Below are 21,591 nucleotides of genomic sequence, written 5' to 3'. Positions count from 1 at the left end.
AAGACCAACGTGTTTGGTTACACTTTAATTACTGCGTCAGTATCTCATTTGAGGAGGACAGTCAGGACAGTCGTATGACGCTGGGTAACCAGGCACTCCAGAGGCCTACTGCATATACCGTTCCAACTTCCAAATGCAGACGCCAAAGAGCGTAGCCCATTAATAAGACCACTAATACACACCCCTGACAGCTCACAATGTGAGGGCTGTGTTCACATGATCTGCCAACAATAAGCGGTTTCCTTTTGCTCAGCTAGACTGAAGTGTCCAAAGATCAGCGTCAGTCTTTTTTAAAGCAGATCAATGCCTCAAAAATACAAACCCAGCAAAGCAATCCAATAGAATAGACTATTCATCAATTTAGTACGTGTGGATAAAGACAACATAGTGTATCCAACTTAAGTTCTTACATTTAAAAGACCAACACGTACAAAAGTCTGGAGACCAGTTCTTTCCTATTTAGTGAGATTTAGTGTAAGTCTTAGCTAAAAGTTTCTGGATTCTATTCTGCAGCCTATCTGAAGGCTTCAATGAGCAATCTACCTCAGCCCTATATTCCAACCTACATTCACTGCAAGTTGCTTATGAGTGTCTGTGCCTAAATTGTATATTAAAATGATGATATTATCCTAAACTATATCTACACGTATAATGGTCAATGCATGTAGCATTCTGGTTGACATTAGGTCCAACTCTTAACTTACTTCCATTTGGTTGAGTTGGCCTACTTCACATCCCACACCAGTGACTGGTTAGTGGAAAATCTGTAAAACAAAACAGGGTCTAGGGGATGGAGTGCAGTGTTGTGTGGTTTTATGTGTGCTATTCCAAATGATCTAATGCTCCTTCCACCGCTGGTGTCTAATGGCTGGCATCTGCTGGGTGGGCTCATTCCATCCCAGAGCGCCAGGGCAACTCTGTAGAGACATGCGATACCACTGCAGGCCTGCACAAATTGGGCAGCGTCGCACAAACCAAAGCACGCCCCCAGCCTCCCATCCCTGCTCCCAGGCGAGCTCTTGCCAGGCACATCCTTGAAATCACTGTCATCTGTATAACTTTGGCCGACACACAGGTCCATCACTCAGCGAGAATGCATCCGTGACGCCGTGAGTGACACGGCAATTGCATGGACGACTGGAAGAATGCTGGATGGATGGATGCATAGATTGGAAGGGCAGGGATGGATGGATGGATGGATGGATTGAGAGATGATTGCAATGATAGAGGGATGGCTGGATGAATGGATACATTTGGATGGATGGACAGGTGTAAGGATGGCTAGACAGATAAGACAGAATGAAAAACTAAAAGCTGGACGGATGGATGGAAGGGGGCACTGCATGCAACCTCACAGTGATCATTTAGTTCCGCAGCCTAATTAATGAAGAGGATTTCAATGATTGACATTGGGTTGCTGGTAGTAGGACCTGTGATGAACTACTTTGGTCACAGTTTAGAGTGATCATTTTCACGTTGAAAAGGGCAACATGTAAATTGGTACATAATGGTTTTGGTTGTGTTTTGGTCAACTCTTACAATATAAGGCCCCTGCAAAACCCTGCTTGTGTATCATATGTATAATTGTTATCTACAAAAATATCAACAAGCAGAAACAGAAAGGATACAGCACACAACTAATGCAAGCTAATCCTAAATCATAATTTCAGTAACATGCCAACTATTAACTTGGGCTTTAACTTGGTTCTCATGGCGTCCGTCAGTGTGTCAATAGTGCAAGAGCACCAACGGACAAATACACAATCATAAAAGGCTCAAGATAAGATAAGGGTCGCAACAGGAGATGCCCAGTGTAGCCTGGCACCGACATATTAAATAAACTAATCATGACCTCCCATAATGGGTGCCAATGCCATACATTGTCTGAGGGCCACAACACCCGTCTTGTTTGCCAATAGCCTTCGTCCCCGAGACAAGAGTCAAGCTGCTCGCACAACAGGAAGAACTTTGTCTCCGTCAGCAGGTTGCTCAAATTAATTCTGGGAGTTCAGCCGCGGCATACCATCCCCCCGTTCCCAGACACCCCCCCCCCCCCCCCGCGCCGCCCGCTCCTTCCCACCCCCACAAGCTGACCCACTGCTCGAGAAACAAAGCTTCAGGAATGTCTGCTATGCAGGGCTGCAGCTTCACGACACCTGTCGGGACGACTAAACAGGCCATAGTAAGCACCTCCACACCTCAGGGCCCTCCCCAGGAACGGTGATCGGTGAATGGTCTGGTGATAAACCTACTTGCAAAAATGCAACACAAATTATGTTTGAAATTAAACGATAACTTCAGGGATTTTCAACCTGGACCCTATATCACATCATTTTGGGTGAAAGTGACCCATGCAGAGCAAAAAAAAAATAGTACTAAGCGAAAAATGCTTCAACCATTGCAGATGTGAATTTTAACCATTAGGACCATATTAGCGCCCTGCCAATGTACCTCCTCTGAAAGTGCTTTTTTTTTGCCACTGCTCAGATTATTATTAAAAATGTCAAAAAACATTTGGGAAAGAGACCCTGCCGGAAATAAAACTTTTTTTTCTTTACCTTTCGCTTGATCTGGTCTCATTGTTATTTCGGCTATTGGGCTTATTGGCTTGCAGCTGTCTTCGCCGTCAGAGCCAACATTGGTACAAGCCAAGCCACACTAGTAATGAGCAACACTCATTTCACATACAATACCAATTCCCAAAAGGGAGAGAGACTCAATGTCTGTTTTGAACGCAAGAGATAGGCCGCCATTTTCCTCTAGTGTACGTGTAGTAAGGACAAACTAGGATACCCCTGGGGAGATGGCAGAAAAAGAAAGAAAGGAGCAGCAGTATTGAGACTTCACTGGCACCAGGTTACCCTGTAGCAATGTTCCTCGCCGCCTAGAGACAAGGTGCTTAAGAGGTCATCCCATCACTCTCTCTCTCCATCTCACACACTCACTCACACAAAACCAGAGCACAACAGACACTCGGCAAAATGAAACTGAAACTGTACATATCAATCATATCAAAGAGCTGCATGCCATTTATAAAAGCACCGCGACAGCATTATCAATCAGATATTGATTGCAGTGAGACAATCTGAAAATCCAAAAAGTTAGGTCAAAAAGTATTTTGTCAAAGACAAAACTTGTTTTATGTACCAAACATCATATTTATACATAGTGGCCACCTCCCTAAAAGGTGAATGCAGTCCAAATGCACCCATTGGATTGCATTCACAGGTAAACGACCAGGTACAGTGCCCCATAGAGCACACAACTGATTGACAAAGAACAAACAGGTCTTAAACATGTGACTGGCGACAGCAAACATTGCACATTACATTTCATGCACGCACATGCACACGCACACACACACACAGACATAGACACACACAGTCATATTTTCGAAGTTAAATAAATACGTCATTTGTCGAAACTTTGAAAGATGTAGCCGTGTTTGCAATGATGTGCGTGTGACTGGATTTATGTGTATGCTATATTAAAGTTTAATAGGGAAGTATTGGACTTGTTTTAAACGTCGTTGGCGTTGTTCCCTTATCTTTGAATTAGGCTACAGCACTTTCTGGTCTATTTGATTATTCGACTGTGCGGTCAGCAGAGGTCACTTTTTTCAGTTTAACGAGGGCGTTAAAATGACTATTAGCATATTGTTCCCGTTATCCATAAAAACGGTATAGGCCTACTATGGGAGGTAGCTAAATGCCACCTTCCCATCGGAACATTGAACTGGATGTAACTTTAGTGAAGACAGCGTTGGTACTCACTATCGCTTCGGGCGTTGGTGCGGAATAGCCTCTTGTCGGTCAGGAATTCACTTAAACGATTCCTTTTTTGTGGGAAACCCGTCCTTATCAAGTTAATACTTTACTTAGAGGCCGTGATTTGTTATTAACTGTTGCTCAGTCAATAGCAACGCTTTCTGTCTATCTAGTGAACAGTACCTTTCAAAACGAAACGCCTGTCCGTACCATAATACGGGAGATATAGTCATCCATACAAACGCTGTTTGGAGATCAGGTTTTCACCACAATACAATGGTAGTGGTTGGTTACAAGAAAGTAGAAAGCGGCTCTGGGATCAGTGCCGGGGGGCGTCCCAACGTAAGCTTCCAGGCGTTACTGTCATTGGTCAATTTATTTTTGAAGGCGTTACTAAGTAATTCTATTGGCTCTTTGAATAGTCAATCATATTATGTTTGCAAGAAGGAAGTCTTTCTCTGCATGACCAAACTTGTGCCTAAATGTTGATTATAAAACACACACGGCAATTTATTTTGACGAATATTATCGTGGTGCATTTAAAGTTTAAACAAATTAATATAACCAATGTATGCAAAATCTTGGAAGCTATCATATTAGTACAAATTATTGTGAATTGATATAAGACAGAACAACCACAATCTAAACGTTATCAAACATGGTAGACTGTAAATAAACGAACACAGCTCGAATTTCTTTCGGCTTGTGCATTCAGTTGCGTTGAACAGGTGAGTTCAGTTACGTTGTTTGTAGCAAAATGGTTCAATACCTTCCCCTACCGGTTAGGAAGAGGATAAACAAAATAACGAGGAAGATGCAAATTGTGTCGTAATTGATGCAACCAATCTGAATGGTATAAGAAACCCTACAGCAGGACATTTTTAAGAAAATGATCTGCCATTTGTAAATTAATTAGGAATATAATATTACTCAAAACTAGCGGCTTGAGAAAACACCTAAGATATTAAATAAATGTAATGTAGCCCCGAAACATTTTTGTATGTAACGTTCTGAATGGAGAAATATTTGACTTGCAGTTCCAGCATTGATATTCTTGAACATGAATTTATAATAAGGTATGGCTTCAACAAGCTACTAGGTCACAGGGCAGGAAAGGGGTTTTGGTTATTTTGTTTCATGATGATTGGCCTTGATTTGTGGACAAAAGAGGTTGCGATTCAGCATTCGAAAACGATGCACTTCAATGTTGGGCTATGGGCCTTCTAATCTATTCATTGGGAAATCTAAACAAAAATGCACACACTCAAACCAACACACACAAACTTTGTTTTGATTATATGTGTTGAAGTTGCCGTGATATTTTTGCAATCTAGTGTATTCAAATATACATAGAACAATACGAAATATCTGGTTACTGTATGATATACGTTGTCACCGGTGGAGATGGTTGTACTGGCTCTTTCGCTGCCTGCTTACCTCCTTTCTTCGTGCTGCTAGTCTACTTTGCCATTTCTTTCTATTTTATTTTTACTCCTATTAATCATTCTTAAACGCATGTCTGTTAGCGTTCACAACAGTGAATTGTATGTACGTCTATGAACTTTGGTTATAAGGGGATCTATTAGAATATAATGCATTGATAGACAGGGGGCTAATTATCAGATCTCAGATTGGTGATAATAAAGTATCACCACCAGGTGTCGCAAGAGATTAAGTTATGAAGTATCATGGGCATGTTGTTGTTGTTGTTATGATGATCAGATATAAACTTGAATTTATCGTATCGTTTTGTTGTGAAGTATATGATGCAGTCAATTAAAAAATATGATCGAAGTAACCATGTGTTTTTTTATAGTCAATTGCAATTACATTTGATCACGCTCCGACTGTTGCTGTCGGACAAGTGAATGGAGAATTGCAGATAAAGGTTGCCAGGACAAGAAAAATACGTAATTTCAGAAATCATAGTCTGGTATGATTGCTAAATTAAATAATACAAAAATCCACCCCGCCTAAATTTAAACGTAAATAGTAGAATTATCCAAGCATCACATTTTTAATGGCTTTGATAATTTACATGTAAAATTCAAACAAATGTATAGCATATGTGTTGCATTTGGAGATAGATTCACGTCTCTAATATATTTAATAAGGAGTGGAAGTGTACTGGTTAATCTTTAAAGAAAATATATTTGAAATCCAATTCGAATCAAAGTAAATACATAAACCCTCTAAAGTGCATAAATAGTGTTATTGCATATTGTTATTGGTTTCCTTCCCTGGCAACCCAAGATGCAGCTCCAGCTTCACGGCTCGGTACCGAGAGAAGGGTAGTCGGTGCGGGTGGGAGATGGACTGAGTTAGGGCGCTCTTCCGACTAGCGAAGCTGAGTGCGTTGAAATACACACAGCTCGGCTGAAATCATTGGCGATTGCTGGTGACTGAAACCACACGAAAACATAGTACCTTTGCCAATCTTTCACATCCCACTCCAAACACACTAACACGGCATTGATGGTAATGTATGCAGGGAAACAACCGAGACTCGGCGATGGGTAAACATGTTTTTATTACGACTTATTACAGATTTTCCTTTTCCTCGTAGATGCGCTTTGACAATCCGCCATTTTTATTTAAACCAAAATAAGTGTCTTGAAACTTGAACATTTGGCTGTTTACCTGACTTTTACCTAGTGTGTCATAAATTATGTTTTCGCCAGTATCAATAACCATTTTATTTGTATTTGCAGGTGCGACCGAAGAGATTCCCAGCCCTATCAGGTACTTGTTAGCTCCCTAGCTCAACAGCTAGCACAAACAAGATTAAAATGGACACTCTAGTTCAGGCTTCCAGAGAGCACCACAGGCCCCAGACAGTGCGGAAAATACACCGAAAAGTAGCTCGTTTGGCTTCACGTGAACCTCTGTCGTGCTGATATGTCTGCTTTTCAATAATGATGAGCAGAATAAGACAATGCAAACGCCGCTATCCGTCGAATCCAAAGCTTTTGAAAATGATATTGACTAGTTTTATTGAAGCTTTAAGCTAACGTCAGCCTGTTAACATTAGCTTGCCTGTTAGCCGGACCGATTGGGCCTATACGCAATCTATCGTAAGAACAGCGAATATCAAACAACGAATCATCTAATATATTGTTGAGTAAGAAATTATTTAGTATTATTTTAATAAATATTTTTTGGTAAAGGCAGAATTGCCAATCATAATGCATCTGTCTGACCTAATTAAACTGGGCTGATTGGCTCCAAAATATCAGCATTTCACTTATCCATCATGTACCCAAGTACCAGTTAGCCCCCCCTCTAAGTTCGCCGTAAGCAGCATCGTTAATATGTGCCTAGTTCACTGTCAACACATAGAACCATATTAAAACAGTGTCCTATGATATTGTGTTGTTAAGCTCACAGCACAAACTTTTGCCAGATGCTTAGAATTCCACACAGTGGCTCCTGATTACAATAATATGGTGACATCTCAGTGACACATAAGATTCAAGTGGGGTATTCAATTTTTGTTTGCAGACTCTCAAATACCCATCCAAGCGCCATCCAGGGGGGGACCACCGCCATGAGAAGATGCGAGACACCGCCGACATCACTCCCCCCTGCAAAATGCTCAGGCGCTCAGACAGCCCTGAAAACAAACACATCGACACCACTGGCCACAGCAGAGCGAAGGCTGTCCACACGCACCGCGGCAGAGACCGGGATGGAGGTGAGAAAAATGCGAGCCACTGATTATTCATGCAGCCACAGAACGACAATAACAACCGCTAGTGATCGCAAGCAGGAATACGTTAAAAGTATCACTAAAATTACATTTTCAGTAAGATGATGTTAGCTGATTTCTTCATTCAGAAGATTTCCTTTAGTGTTTCCTGATTACATGACATCTATAAGAAAATAAAATATCTTATGGGTTGCTGGAGGTCTTTGAAGTGCATGTGTTTTCTGGTTTGATATTTGTTTTTAATATCTTGGTTGGACACTGCGCTTGAGTAATGGTTTTGAAAAGCTTTAATTTGGAAAATAAATCAGACTGCTCAAACATTTGACTTGTAATAATGCTAAAGAACGGTTGATGTGCTATACTTGGATGAGTACATTATACCTGCTTTAATCATCCATCCAAAATATTTTCATAGAAAACAAAGGAAAAATTCACTAAACGACAATAACATAGTATTTTCCTGGGTTTTTCCTTTAATCATTTAACATGCCTGGCATATATTATTCAACGTCTTTACTTTTTGCTTGTTTAGGGAAGCAAAGGTTTCCTAAACAGTACCAAGCATGCCTTTTGACAGCCAGTTGTGTAATGTAAACAACATGAAAGAAGCAATTCGGTCCTTTCGATGAGAGCAGTATATGAGCAGTGCATTGACTACCTCGGCTTGGACCAGGCATGCTTGCAATCTTCTTTCATCACCAAGAAACTCTTTTGTATCATAAATCTCCAGTTTTCTTGCTAATGGTGGCTGTTGCTGGCATTTTAATGTTAAAGGTTTTTGTTTGACAGCTTAGCTCGAAGCTGTCAAATTTAAAAGTGACGCATAGTAGAGGTGTGTTTTTGTAGCTATTTGTAGGTTTTAGCATAGGAAGCAGACACGTTTAGCTGGTAATTTATGCCTTTTGACAGATTGGCTTGACAGATTCACAAGCAAAGGTCAAAATTCAGCGAACTTGGGCTAGTGGCCTCATGTTCATAAACTACACTGAGCCCTAATTATTTAAGATGTGCATTGTGCTCTCCTAATTATTTAACATTGAACATAATGCACATAGTTTGCATTGCAGCAACCAATAACTACAATTAAACTGGTGTGTTTCCACGGTCTGTGGGACTTATTGATTCCTGATTTGCTTGGCAATTGTGGGAGAACAAATTAAGTCTTACTGTCAAATAAGTTTAGGCCCTACTGGCATTATGATTGGTGGGACCTGTTGATTTGGTCCTGGACCTGGTCCAATTTTGAGTAAATCACTGTTGTTTAGAATTGTTAGTTTTCCTGCGATGCCATGAATCAGCTTCGATTGGTCTGCATTTCATAACATGTGATCGAAGCAACACGGCAAGGTAGAGCTGGTTCGCTTTGCAATGACAAGTTCCTATAACAGGGTTTATGATAAAATCACATCTCACTTGATTGTCTCAGCTAAGCAGAGCACTTGGCATAGCTTGTTGCCTAATTGTGATGTCCACCATCACATCCATTAATGCCTCTGATGATGACAGTTGTATGCCAGCCTCTATATTAACTGTGGGCCTACATTATGTGATGCTCAGATATGTCGGATGTCGATCGCCGCGGCAGCTACTTTACATCATAGCCGCGTGACACAGTGTAGCCTGCTCAATAAAAACAATGGAAAAGTTGACCACGACACATTAAACCAAGAGCTACCATGGAAGTCGTCCAGCAAAAGTTCCTGGCCTTTATGCTTTTCATATGGCAGTTAATCAAGGAGGCTAGAGTTTTGTTTGTTTTTATCCCCACGTCGCCCGGAAGGGACGATTCTGTCGACTAATCAACGGAGGGGGTGTGTAGCTCGAATTTTCCGGCACCCTTTCAGGCGTCTCAGTACTCCAACGGAGGAGTACTGAAGACGAGGGTAAAACGAGTACGGCTCAGTCCGGGTCACGCCCACTTTTGGAGGTGGAAACGCAATCCGTACCGCACCTTTGCGAACCGTGCCATAAGACTGTTCTTAGTGATCCAACAGTAATCTGAACCTGTTAAACACAGTCAATACTCATACGTTAGTTACATAGTCAAACTTTTGAATTATTCATATGGTTTCCGTCCGAGATTTCAATCTGCCATCTGTAAATTAATCTACATTCAAAAGCAGTCATGTGCTTTTGGGATACATATGGCGGAAGCATATAATCAATTTGAAATATGCTGTGTACCTAGTTTTTTCGAGGCCTGTATAAAATGGGAAATCCATAGTTTTCTGATAATCTAACCAAAATACAACCTCAGTATGTTTGGCCTGACCCCAGTGTTTCAGCATGTGTTTGACAAAGCGTTATTAGGTTATCGGTTTGGAAAATGAAATGGCTATTCCAAAGCCTGACTAGCTATTTAGACCAGCTCTGGGTGTAAGGGACTTGGTTAATGAAGAAATTGGTAAATTAAGCTATGATGTGATCACATATATAATTTATATTTGGAATCCCTTTCGAACAGAGGAATGCTGCTTCTCTTGTGTTTTGTAGCTGTATCGCAGCACTAATGACGTCTGTTATGCATCCGTCGCACAAATACTCTGGCACAGGACTTAAGACAAGTTCTTGTGGTGAAACATGTTTTACAAGCAATGACAACATGCCTCTATGCCAAGTCATCAGTCTTCAGATACTTCAGAGTAACATTGTAATCATGATTACATCTGTTTGTTTCTTGAGGGCCGAGACCTCATCTTACTCGCTGTGTTCCTGCTGTCTTTGCTGTAGAATATTCATGCAACGATAGGATATTGTCATGGGATACTTCTCATGCTCATTTATAGTGAAAAGCCTTCACTGAAATTGGTACACAGTACTGGTAAGATCTATAATATGTGAAAACTGTTTGTGTGTGTGTGTGTGTGTGTGTGTGTGTGTGTGTGTGTGTGTGTGTGTGTGTGTGTGTGTGTGTGTGTGTGTGTGTGTGTGTGTGTGTGTGTGTGTGTGTGTGTGTGTGTGTGTGTGTGTGTGTGTGTGTGTGTGTGTGTGTTGCAACGGATCACAAAACTCACGGTTTTTGAGTCACGGGTCGGATCATTTTCGGATCAACAACAATAAAGATAACAAGACAAATGTGACTTTAAATAAAATCTTCAAATGTGTAAAAACTAAATAAAGTGAAAAATTAGGTAATAATCCTGCTTCCTCTAAGCATAGTCAATATTTAAAAAAAATTGCAATCCGAGGCATTATTCCTTCTTTTTAAAATGAATAGTAAATAATCCCTAACCCTGGATTTACAATTCAGGATGTCTGAATTGCCTGGGGACAGTTTAGAGTACACTCTCCCAAGGCAATGCAGACATCCTCATCTTCTTTCTTTTTCATCAAGCATGGTAGCAAAAAACAGTTTCTGTCGTGTTTTATTTGGCATTTTGTAAATCCATTGATTTCGGTTAGAAGACTCATTGCTCATTGCAAGGGAGGTTGGTTGTAGTCTTTTCGCTCGGTTCTAGCTAGGGGTGCAACGGATCACAAAGCTCACGGTTCGGATCGGGTCACGGTTTTTGAGTCACGGGTCGGTTCATTTTCGGATCAACAACAACAATAAAGATAACAAGACAAATGTGACTTTAAATAAAATCTTCAACTGTGTCAAAACAAAATAAAGTGAAAAATTAGGTAATAATCCTGCTTCCATTAAGCATGGTCAATATTTAAAAAATTTGCAAAAATCACTGTGTGTGTGTGTGCGCGCCTTAGTAAGCCAGTATCTGCTGACTCTGCCACTAGGCTGGGCTTCACTGTGTTTCCCTTTTGATCAACAATTGCTCTAAACCACTTTGTTGGAAGTGGTATGGCAATATGTGTAAATAGTGTGCTCCCACAAAAGCCTCATACCACTAATCATTTAACTCAAACTTTATTAGTTTCCTTGGTATGTTTGCTGGATTAGGAAATCAATGAATGAGAATACACTTCTGTACCTGGCTGTTATTAGTGGAGATTTATGATGCTGAACGTTACAGTGTTTACATCTCTCGGACCGCTGAGCTCATAATACTGTGTACGGTCTCCTCAAATCCCCGACATCGATTTATTGCATGGCTGAGCTGCTTTGATTCTGGTTACATCGATTTTAATACTATATAGCCAAACAATCCTTATTCATGGAAATGTGTCAGGGTCCAGAACAGTTTTTCTTTTTTGTTGTAATTTAGCACACTATTATTTAAAGCCACATGCAGTGAATTTATTTTCCTTTTGGGATTACAGAGCTCCATCCTATCACGGATGGATGTCCTTAATGAGCATGTTAGGCATCTTGCTTAAGGATGCCTACCTTGACTGCTAGCTTCAGTTATTAAACTGTTATTAAATTGAACCTTTGGGATTCGAAGCATTCTAACCACTAGACTCCGGCCCAAGGATTATTTTAATGTGTAAAGTATGCTTTCCAAGGACAACCCAAAAACGGTACTACTTTATCGTAAGATGTTTGCCTGTGATGTCGATTTATGAGGGGGTCAAAAATAAATACAGCGCCAGAAGATAAGTTGATGAATGAAAGCAGAACCTACCTGGGTAGTCAGTCCGACGGTGTTTCCTGCAGGTCGTTTGGTGGCTGGCATTTTGCAACGCACAAAATGTGCAAATGTACATAACGGCATTGGACAACAGCAAATGTGGGCAGCGCTGCCTGTCCACTGGCATTATTTTGAGTTGTATTTGGTTGATATTGTTTTCTGACATACATTTACTACTTGCATTTTAGTTCTCTTTCCGTTTGGACAGGGGAGCTGGTGTGGCCTAGAGGCTTAGTTATGGTTGCATGTCGACGCAACGCAAGGGGGTTTACGCACCAATTACATCCTTGCAGTCAACGCTAGGGACTGACATGCGCCTCCCAAAAATTTTTGGGTGGCAGCAAGGGCTGTGATTGGTCCGCTAACCTTAACCTCATGCAGATTAGCCCATCTTTTTGATTCGAGACTAACAGGAATATTGCAAGATTTCCCAGAACAAAGCTTGCATTACAATAACGCACCGTTTTACTGTGTGGTTGGAGTGGGTACTTCTGAACCCAAGAGGCAGATACCCTTGTAACTAGACGAATCTCGGAAGCTCATGTTTAATTTGCTCTGCAGATAAGGTCTGACTCCCCTCCCATTCAAAAAGATTTCTTCCAGGAAGGACATGGACCAACCAATCACATCATTAATCTAATACGAGGCGTCTTTAGTAAGATGACGGGGCAGAGGAGGGCCCCGCATCAGATGGCTGATGTGGTCTGCTGAATCCGCTAACGAGACATTGTTAAACGAACTGGACGGTATATTATCACTAATAGAAGAATATGCGATTGCACTTAAAAGCTTTTGTGGAGAAGAAATATGTGTTTCTTTAATCGCTCAGTGCTGCATCACCTGTTTGGTTGCTATGATTGGTTGTAGGACTATCCAATTGTCCAGAGGGGGTCCAGACTAATCGCATTTTGCAATTCGTCTCGCAATGCCAGGCTAAGAGGCAGATGTGGTATGTAGAATGGTACCATTCTGAGTGAAATGGTAATTGTACTTCCGATGTCTTGGCTACTGCTATGACTCATCTCTTATTTCTGCGCTGATGGAATCATTAATATGCGTTCTGATTCACATAGCACGAAAAAGGTTTAAGCACTTGTCCTCCCTGTATCTATACAACATTTAATTATTTTAGAGGGTCTTTTATTTTATTTGACGGGTTGGTGTTTGTCCTTTGTGCTTTCTACCAGGGACCAGTTTTTCTCCACAAGAAAACAACCACAGCTCTCTGCACAACTCCAACCATTCTAATCCCAGCAAGACATCAGACACAGTAAGTGCTCATCTAAAGTCTCTTTATGGCAGTACTCGGCATGGGGTCAAATCGCTCATAGCCCATCTCCTTTTTGTTTTCAAAATCACTGTTTGATTTTAATCCTCTTCTTCTTTGGGTGAATTTTGGGAGCTTGGAGTTTGGGACAAGGATTTATATCTCAACATCATTTGAGGCAGTGATGGGATAAAGTATTTATGGCTGTCATTTCTGCCCTCTGTAAGCACTGGAGTGTAACGGTATATCAGGGTATTAACATCTAAAACATTCAATCGTTTCTGTTAGCTTCTTACTTTGTTCTAATTGTGTGTCTTAACATTTAATTCCAAACTGAAGCACCATTTTCCAAATGTATTAGAAAGCACTTTAAAAAAAAAAAAGAGAAAATGTTAACCTCATTAGACACAACGGCTGTCAGTGAACTGCTGCTAATTGTATTTGTTTAACAACCGAACAACAAGACTTGTATGTGCACCAATTGTGGGTTGGGTAAGCGTTTTGGCAATTGGATTAGTCTTCCAATTGGAAGGTGTGAGGCTTTTCGAGGTACCAGCCTCAGAGATTCACTCTCTTTATAGATTATTCATTTCATTTCTTCATTGTGGGTCAATGTTCTACAGAACTACGCTTCAGAACAGTACACCTAGAGTTGTAAATGATTGTCTAACTAATCAATGAGATCCATACGTTTTGGACGGTCCATGTTCGTAGTAATGATTAGTTTAAGCCCTGTAACTTGCTTGTTAGGAAGGTGTGCTTCTCTCCCCTAGAAGTTGCAATACACACCTAGACATAACGAGGTTTCCCAGACAAAAGTGTGGTTGGGGGTTCCAGAAAAAGAGGCCCCTAAAACTGGAAAAGTATAAAGAGTCAACTTCAGTCAATTCTCAGTCAAACCATTGTTGGTTTAATAAATGTATACCGCATGCATTATGATAACTAAATAAACTAAATTTAAATCCAACAGCTTATAGAGGCTGCTTTAGGCAAGGTTTAAGAGTTCGAAAGAGAAGAGACCAATGTTTTGATAATGACCATCTCCGAAAACCCCTCCCCCAGTGCTGTCATTGATTGGTTTTACATTCACATACCTCGGGGGGAGCTTAGCTATATGTGATTGACAGGCAAGATGGATAACATGAGACAATCAGGGAAGAGGGGCCCTGATTGGTCAGAAATTATTATTTCTGTTTTACTTATTATTATTGTCTCCTACAAGCACATGCAGTCAACTAGAAAAGGAATTGCCCAATAATGAAGCGGGGCAGAAAGAGGGGCGTTAGCGCTCAGGATCCAGCTGTTGACAGCGCTAGACCCGTGGTGACTTGGACCACTGAGTCTGTCTCTTTGCTCCCTGCGCTGGAACGTTTATTGTGGAGCACTTATTGAAGACCTTGTGCGCTTTAAAGACGTGTGTCTTTTCTTTGTGAATTTGTGTTGTGGTTCTATACTATGAAACGCATCATTCACATGTATTTTAAATTTGATGAAAGTGAACCGCTTCTATTCTCCAACGCTGGGGTTTTTGTTATGATCGGATGTGATTTACCGTGAGTAATCAGACAGTACGGAGCTCTGTTTGATTGCATGTGTTAATTAATTGCGGTGCATTCTATTGGCAAATTATTATAGTTATAGTGTATAAAAGTCTAACAGTAGGCTGTTTCTTAAAATTTGAATGAACAGTGGCACATATTGTCATAATATGGGGAAAGGTTTCTTCCACTCTTTCATGTGGCGGTCATTTAGCAGTGGGACACCGCCTCACCTTTAGACGGCTGTGGGAAACAATGGATAAAAGATGATAAAGTGATCATTATGCATCAACCTCACTCTTGTAAATGTTTAACATCCAATAAGGTGTCCGAGCTTTGACATTGGTGACTCTAACATTGAAATATTTAAAACCTTTGTTTAAAACTAGGTTTGAAGCTTGCATGGGAAAATGTCCTTTGAATCATTTGGTGACTTTGCCTGTCAAAAAACATTCCCTAGTAACAGTGAAATTTTAGAATCCGATAGGATGGTAGCCTTTCTATTGGATATCTCTCTCGCATCTCGAATTGCAAACTCTTGCATCAGAAGCCTTTCCTCCAGCGTGCGTGTGTACACACACGCACTCGTCTGCATGCACGCGGGCAACCATTGCATTCATACGCTCCTCTCCGCTGCTTCAGCTTGTTGATCACAGCTTGAACTGAAAGGCCCCGCTTTGATTAAACGTTTGTTTGTTTTCCAACAGCCTTATGAGCCCGGGGATGACTGGTCCGAACACATCAGCTCCTCTGGGAAGAAGTACTACTACAACTGCAGGACAGAGGTGTCCCAGTGGGAGAAGCCCAAAGACTGGCTGGAGAGGTAACTGTGTTTCTGTTACAGGACTCGGTTCATCATGGCCAAAGTCAACGACCAGGTCGTGAATAAACTAAATCCGGATTCATGGACATATTCCCCTTGTTTTGATGAGACTGTGTTTTGTGCTCGGTCCCACAGAGAGCAGAGGCAAAAAGAGCCCTCGAAGACTACGGTTGTCAATACTTTCCCCAAAGACAGGGACTACAGGCGGGAGGCCATGCAGGCCTCGGCGGCCACTGGTTTTACTGGTGCTAGTAAGTTCCTCTTTGTTGTGTTTTTATCATTCCTTTGTTTTGCTGAACTGGAGCAATCCCATCGGCTCATTGGTTGGTCGGTGATGAGTGTTGTTAAGCTGATGTGTAGCTGATGCATGCTTACAAACTGCTTACCAAAAGACAGACTAAATATGGCTTGGCCTCACACCGAATGCTGTGTTATAAGCAAAGGCTTGCTTTGTGAATAGGTATAATAACACTTGGATGTGCACGTTTTCTCAAACAGAAAATAGGACTTGCTCTTTACTCACTGAACCCGGTTCCTGTGGGCCATATTCTGTCAAACCACATCAGTAGCAGTATTTCATTTAATAGGGGGCATTCATTTGGTTCAAGGTCCCTGGAATTAGAGCCCTGGAATGGTCTTTGGTGGGGCATTTCTGCATTATGGGCATTCCTGCTTTATATACCAGGGATATTGTTTCAATCAATGCCTTTTCATGCTGTTTTGACTTATGAAGAGTTTTTTTTTAATAGTGTCAGATGAGGCAGTGGAACTTTGTTATCATGATTTTCAATGTCTCTGTTGTCCAGTATAGTTGAGATATAGCATATGTGACCAATATCAGTATTAGAAATAGGATGCTTTTTGGTGTGAGTTATATCAGCCTTTGGAGTTGGATTTGTATCATAATTACGTCCTCTCGTCGTCTATTCAATACTGCTTAGTTGGCAGTCCGTGTGGACTACAAGCAGTGTGCAACTGTTGATCATCCTCACGTTAAACCGCCTGAGGTTTACACTGAAGCCATTGCTTTAGTTCCAATTATCACAATTTACAGAGTGAAATAATTCAATCCATCCACAGGTCACCGTTTTTATTCCCTCCAAATTGAGCTGAAGAGATAAAGCGTGCACAGATTTACAATACGCGGTATGGCTTAAGAGAAAAAGGGACATGGAGGTTGAAGTAGGCAGGGTTTCCTAACCACTGAAACGTTGTTGGAAAGCCCACCCCTATTGCGTGTGCTTTAAAAGTGCTCCCGTCACTTTGTGACATTTGTACATCAGTACTTAGTGCTATGCTATGTCTGCTCCTTGATATGTGATTGAGCGCTTGACAGCCGTTTACATTTGATTCTGTCAGAGCTGAAGTGTTTTGACTGCGAGTTGAAACACTTTATTTGCCTGGGCAAACAGGTCCTTGCACATTTTGAAGGGGGAAAGAGACTAACTCGCAAACATTCTGTCGACCATGTTTGGGTTTGACTAGCGGGTAGAGATGGGGATCGAAACCCGGTTCCAGTTTTTTCAAAACCCGAAAATCATTAACGATCCAAATCAATCCAATCACTGCAGCGTGTCCACCAATGTTTTTGAATGGAATCTTAAGCAAACAGGTATTACAAGTACAACAAGTGAAGTCTGGCACTTCACTGGCACTGGTTAACTTTGCTCGCGAGGATGGCTGAACGGGCGAAAAGGGCGAAAATCATTTATTGTAAAGGGGGGAACACAACCTCAATGGCCAAGCACATTAGCATTGTGCATCAAATAAAGACCAAATGCAGTGCCTTCGACTGTCTCCGAGTTGAAAAGACTGTCTTCTCCTGTCGCACCACAGACGGGCCCGTCTTAATCATCCACTCAAACTACGAGTGGTAATCGCACACACAGACCTTGTCGCTAGTCCCGTCAGTTAAAAATAGTAAGCCAATTGTGAAATCTGTGTTGTAATAAGCAGCATACAAGCTAGTTATCTTAAAAAGTAAAAGTTTCAGATGTGCTGCGTGATTATGTGTTGAGGTTGGCTCAGTAAAACGACTTGTTAGGTTATCATGATGCGTTCAAATGTAACATAAACAGTCAATTTAGATTTTTGGTGAGAAACATGTGTAATACAGTATTACTCATGTTTCTGTATTACTAATACAGTTGTATAGTGCTCTAATCATTTTAGTTTATATAACTGAAACTACTGATGTCAATAATTATTAAGAATTACATATTTAATTTAAAATGCAATTATTCATTTCCTAAATATTTTCCTCATCACTAAAAACGCTTCGTATTTCCACCAATTAATAGAAAAGTATCGATAGTGGTATTGATAAAGACTGATCTTTAAGTAGTATCTCAAATGGTATCAATAAATATCAATGATCCCCATCCCTACTAGTGGGTTGTCGGCGACCCAGTCCTCAAGCCTGCTCTGTCATGTCCCCTCTCGCAGAGTCGAGCCATGCGGAGAAGCCCGCGACGGCCCCCTCCGGCCAGTCATCGTCGGGGTCCGGGGCCCTGAACTCGTCTTCGTCGTCGTCGTCCGGGCCCCCTGGCTCTTCGGCGTCTACCACGGTGCCCGTGTCCCCGGTGCTCCAGTCCCCCACCACCACGCTGCTCCAGGACCCCAGCCTGCTCCGCCAGCTCCTCCCCGCACTTCAGACGGCGCTGCAGCTCAACAACGCCAGCGTGGACATGGCCAAAATCAACGAAGGTGAGCGGGTGTTGGGGCACAGCCTTGCGGTTTGATGGACGATGGATGGAAGGACACATGGGATGACCTAGGCTTACTCTCAAACGGTTCACCTGACCACAGCTCAGGACTGCTGCTGGATTGCTTTAGTGCGATACCATTAGCTGAGTTTCGTTGGTAGCTTGCAAATGAATTGTTGAAATGGGCTGTGTATGTGTTGGGTCTTCGTCTTCCTGCTCCTGAGCCCTTACGTTGAGTTTGCTTTTGCCGACGAGCACAACATTGCTCACAGGAGCAGTTTGGCAGCTTTTTCCCACAGACAATCATAGGCTGCTGAAGCCAGGATGTGTGTCAGGATGTGGGCCGGTGTCAGGATGATCTCCATGACCTGACGCAGGCTTCTGTTGTCTTTCCTTCAGCCACTGATGGCTGTTCTCAATCTACTGGAAGCCCTGCACTTGATATGTAGTTTTGTTTCTCATAGATGTCTTGGATCACATTTGCTCATTCCTTCAATTGTTCCTCGGTCACTCTAAGACAAAGGCCCCAATATTTTAACATCTGCTGGCAGTCACACCGCACGTGTAGTCCCACGATTTGTGGATAGTTTGTTTATTGACTCACAGCATGCTGAAGGGAGACTCAGTCATTCACGTGGTATTGTTGACGAATTGCAGGCAGCAGTCAATTCAGGGGGAGGGGGGCATGTGGGTCGAGTTCAACTCGTTTGGCTGAGCCCCTTGAACACACTGACAATCAAAGTACTTGTATAAGGTACTTCAGCTAGACCTGTGTAACTTCAGTCGATGAAAAACCTGTGCAGCTATGGACTAATGACCATGATGCATTTGTTAATAAGTCTCAAAGGCAACACAAGAGTATCATAATGCAACCAAATATTTTTGAGGGTCTGGAGTAATTCTAGAAGACTTCAGACAGATTGAACAAATACACACAGGCACCTTTTTTAACTGTCGTTCTGCTGGTCTGCAAGTTAGTTGATCGTCTGCCACTGCGACAGTGACTACAATTTGTATTTTTCCTCTTCTCACCGGACAAAATGCAAAGTGGTTACTGTTTCGGCTTTCGTGACGTCAGGGAGCCTAAGTTGTGTGTTGCACTTAAATCCGCCTCCCTCCACACAACAATAAAGTCAGGCGAGGACGAGTGACTAGACTGACAGATGGGGCTGTCATTACAGTCGTCTGGCAGATGAGAGGGCTGGATGGGACGTGAGTCTGGCCCAGACCCACTGCTGCAGTGTCCCTTTCTCCTGACCATTATTATCTCCTGCTCGTCGTCCTCCCTGCCAAACCCTGACTCCTGTTTGTTGTGTTGCTCTGTTTGTGTCTTAACTAATGCCAATCTCATGGCTTGGCAGCAGCTGTGTCAAGGTGCATGAGATATACAGAGTGGAAATGTGACTGCTTGCAGATCACCGGTAGCGATGGGTGTCTGTGGGCGTGTGTGTAGACGGACCCCTGAGCTCTGCTTTGATGTGGACCAAACCATGGTTTAAAGGGGGGCGGTGGAGACATTGCGCAGTGATTCTGAGAGTCCTGAGTGTCAGACCGCGCTTTAAGGTCCATCCACGGAAGACGGGTTGTTTCTTGGGAGGAGAGGGAGGGATGTCAATCCCTCCCCTTCGGATTTGCCTATCAATTCCATTTTGTCGTCTGGTAGAAACTTAGCCACGTTGCTACTTGTTAGGAGACCTTAAATTACATTCCAAACGCTCAGGAGGAATTGCTTCCTCAGCAGTATTTGAAATGGATTCTCTAGTAGTATTAACAATAGGTCAGGGATGAGCTTTTGATCTTTTTGCATTGCTGTTTCATGCTCCATGCAGTGAGGTTCATGGTCTGCCTTGTAGTTTTCTGATGAATTGGGTCAACAGCCCGGGGCAACTGGCATTACCTCGACTTCTACCTTACTCAGCAAATGGAGAACCAAAGAGCAAAGTAGTATTAAGTTGACCTACTACAGGGCTTAGAGGAACTTATGCCACTGCACCAGCATGTTCGCGTTTTAGAGAATTGGTCAGTTGACGACGTACTCCTAGATGTATTCCCTACCACCTGGATCAGAGGAGGAGGTAAAAGAGAATGTGAGTCTGACGGTCTGCCTGGAACACAGGGTTGATGAAAGTATTGTATGGGATCTTGATATGCAATTGATGGAATCAACTTCCCAATGTTTCCCTAATCATTTTGAGGCTCTGGTGGATAGACTGACACTGTTTGTAAGGATTGATTATGGCGTGTCGAAAGTCTAATACTAAACATTAATGGAAATGCCTCCTGTTGCTCATATCATACCAAGCAAGATAGCAAGACATTGTTCGAAATCTTTGGCCCAGCTTTATTTTAAACAGTTGGGTATACTAAAGGCTGCCTACAGTTTTATTGCGACGTTAAATTTATTTTTCCCCATGGTTAACAATTAACAAGCTTGTCCGTGTTTTGTGTATTTGATTACTTTTTTTTAATGTTCTGCACCAAATGTATGTCATTCTTCTATGCTGTAAAAAACTCATTGTGTGAATTATCTCCCTGATCCACCATAAGAATTAGTATTTATTTCAGTTGTGCATACAGAGGTTAACATTTCCCTTTGATGGTGTAAACCAAAAAACTCATTTTTTCCCTCATCTCCTTGTCTCCTCCGCTGCAGTTCTCACCGCTGCGGTCACTCAAGCATCTTTACAGTCAATGCTCCACAAGATCCTCACCGCAGGCCCCTCTGCGTTCAACATCACTACTCTCCTCTCACAAGCTGCTCAGCTCTCCAGCCAAGGTGAGGCCTCAAACCCAACATCAAACCAAACCCATGCTCTATGTTGCACTGCATTAGATGCAAACTAACAAGCCCAGTGTTTCTAGCATCAGTGATGAGCTGTGTGTGTGGTTGAGGTTGACTATGTTGATGTGCACAACACATGCACCTTGCTGATGTGGACCGGTGCGACGCTGATGTGCTCGTTGCTGGCGTGGTCACCGCCGATGTGCGTGAGCACGGTTGTTGTTTTTTGTGATCAATGATTCAAGTAGGGCTCTGGTACTTGGCAACAAATGTTCTCATATAATGGTACCACAATATTTCATTACAAAAAATGGCATGCAAGGACACTAATATGTTCCAAATTTCTTTGTAATGTTAACACAAATCCAGTGTTTCATAATGCTGTTGCTTCTGTTCTACGCTTTCCATTATATCATGTGTTTTACCTTCTCACTTTTATGATTGAAGTTTAATCTAAAGCCATTCATGAGC

At 42.0% G+C, this 21,591-nt stretch overlaps 2 protein-coding genes across 2 annotated transcripts in view; one reads left to right on the top strand and one right to left on the bottom strand.

The window, feature by feature from the left end:
* Nucleotides 1-4,073, bottom strand: part of mpp7a (MAGUK p55 scaffold protein 7a) — a 112,585-nt gene extending 108,512 nt beyond the window's left edge. The window contains 1 exon segment of the mRNA XM_060045769.1: nt 3,774-4,073. The gene's annotated coding sequence lies outside the window, so the exon portion shown is untranslated.
* Nucleotides 4,074-6,021: 1,948 nt separating this feature from the next.
* waca (WW domain containing adaptor with coiled-coil a) lies at nt 6,022-21,579 on the top strand. The gene is made up of 8 exons (XM_060044996.1): nt 6,022-6,283; nt 6,479-6,509; nt 7,269-7,461; nt 13,193-13,275; nt 15,518-15,633; nt 15,769-15,884; nt 18,079-18,339; nt 20,992-21,579. Exons 1-8 carry the CDS (start codon nt 6,243-6,245, stop codon nt 21,180-21,182), a joined length of 1,032 nt encoding a protein of 343 aa, XP_059900979.1. The 5' UTR covers nt 6,022-6,242; the 3' UTR covers nt 21,183-21,579.
* The last annotated feature ends 12 nt before the right edge of the window (nt 21,580-21,591 follow it).

This window comes from Gadus macrocephalus, chromosome 23 (assembly GCF_031168955.1).
Source record: "Gadus macrocephalus chromosome 23, ASM3116895v1".
In the NCBI taxonomy this organism is placed as follows: Eukaryota; Metazoa; Chordata; class Actinopteri; order Gadiformes; family Gadidae; genus Gadus; species Gadus macrocephalus.
The sequence above is the reverse complement of the archived record's forward strand: the minus strand, read 5'-3'. Positions and strand labels throughout refer to the sequence as shown.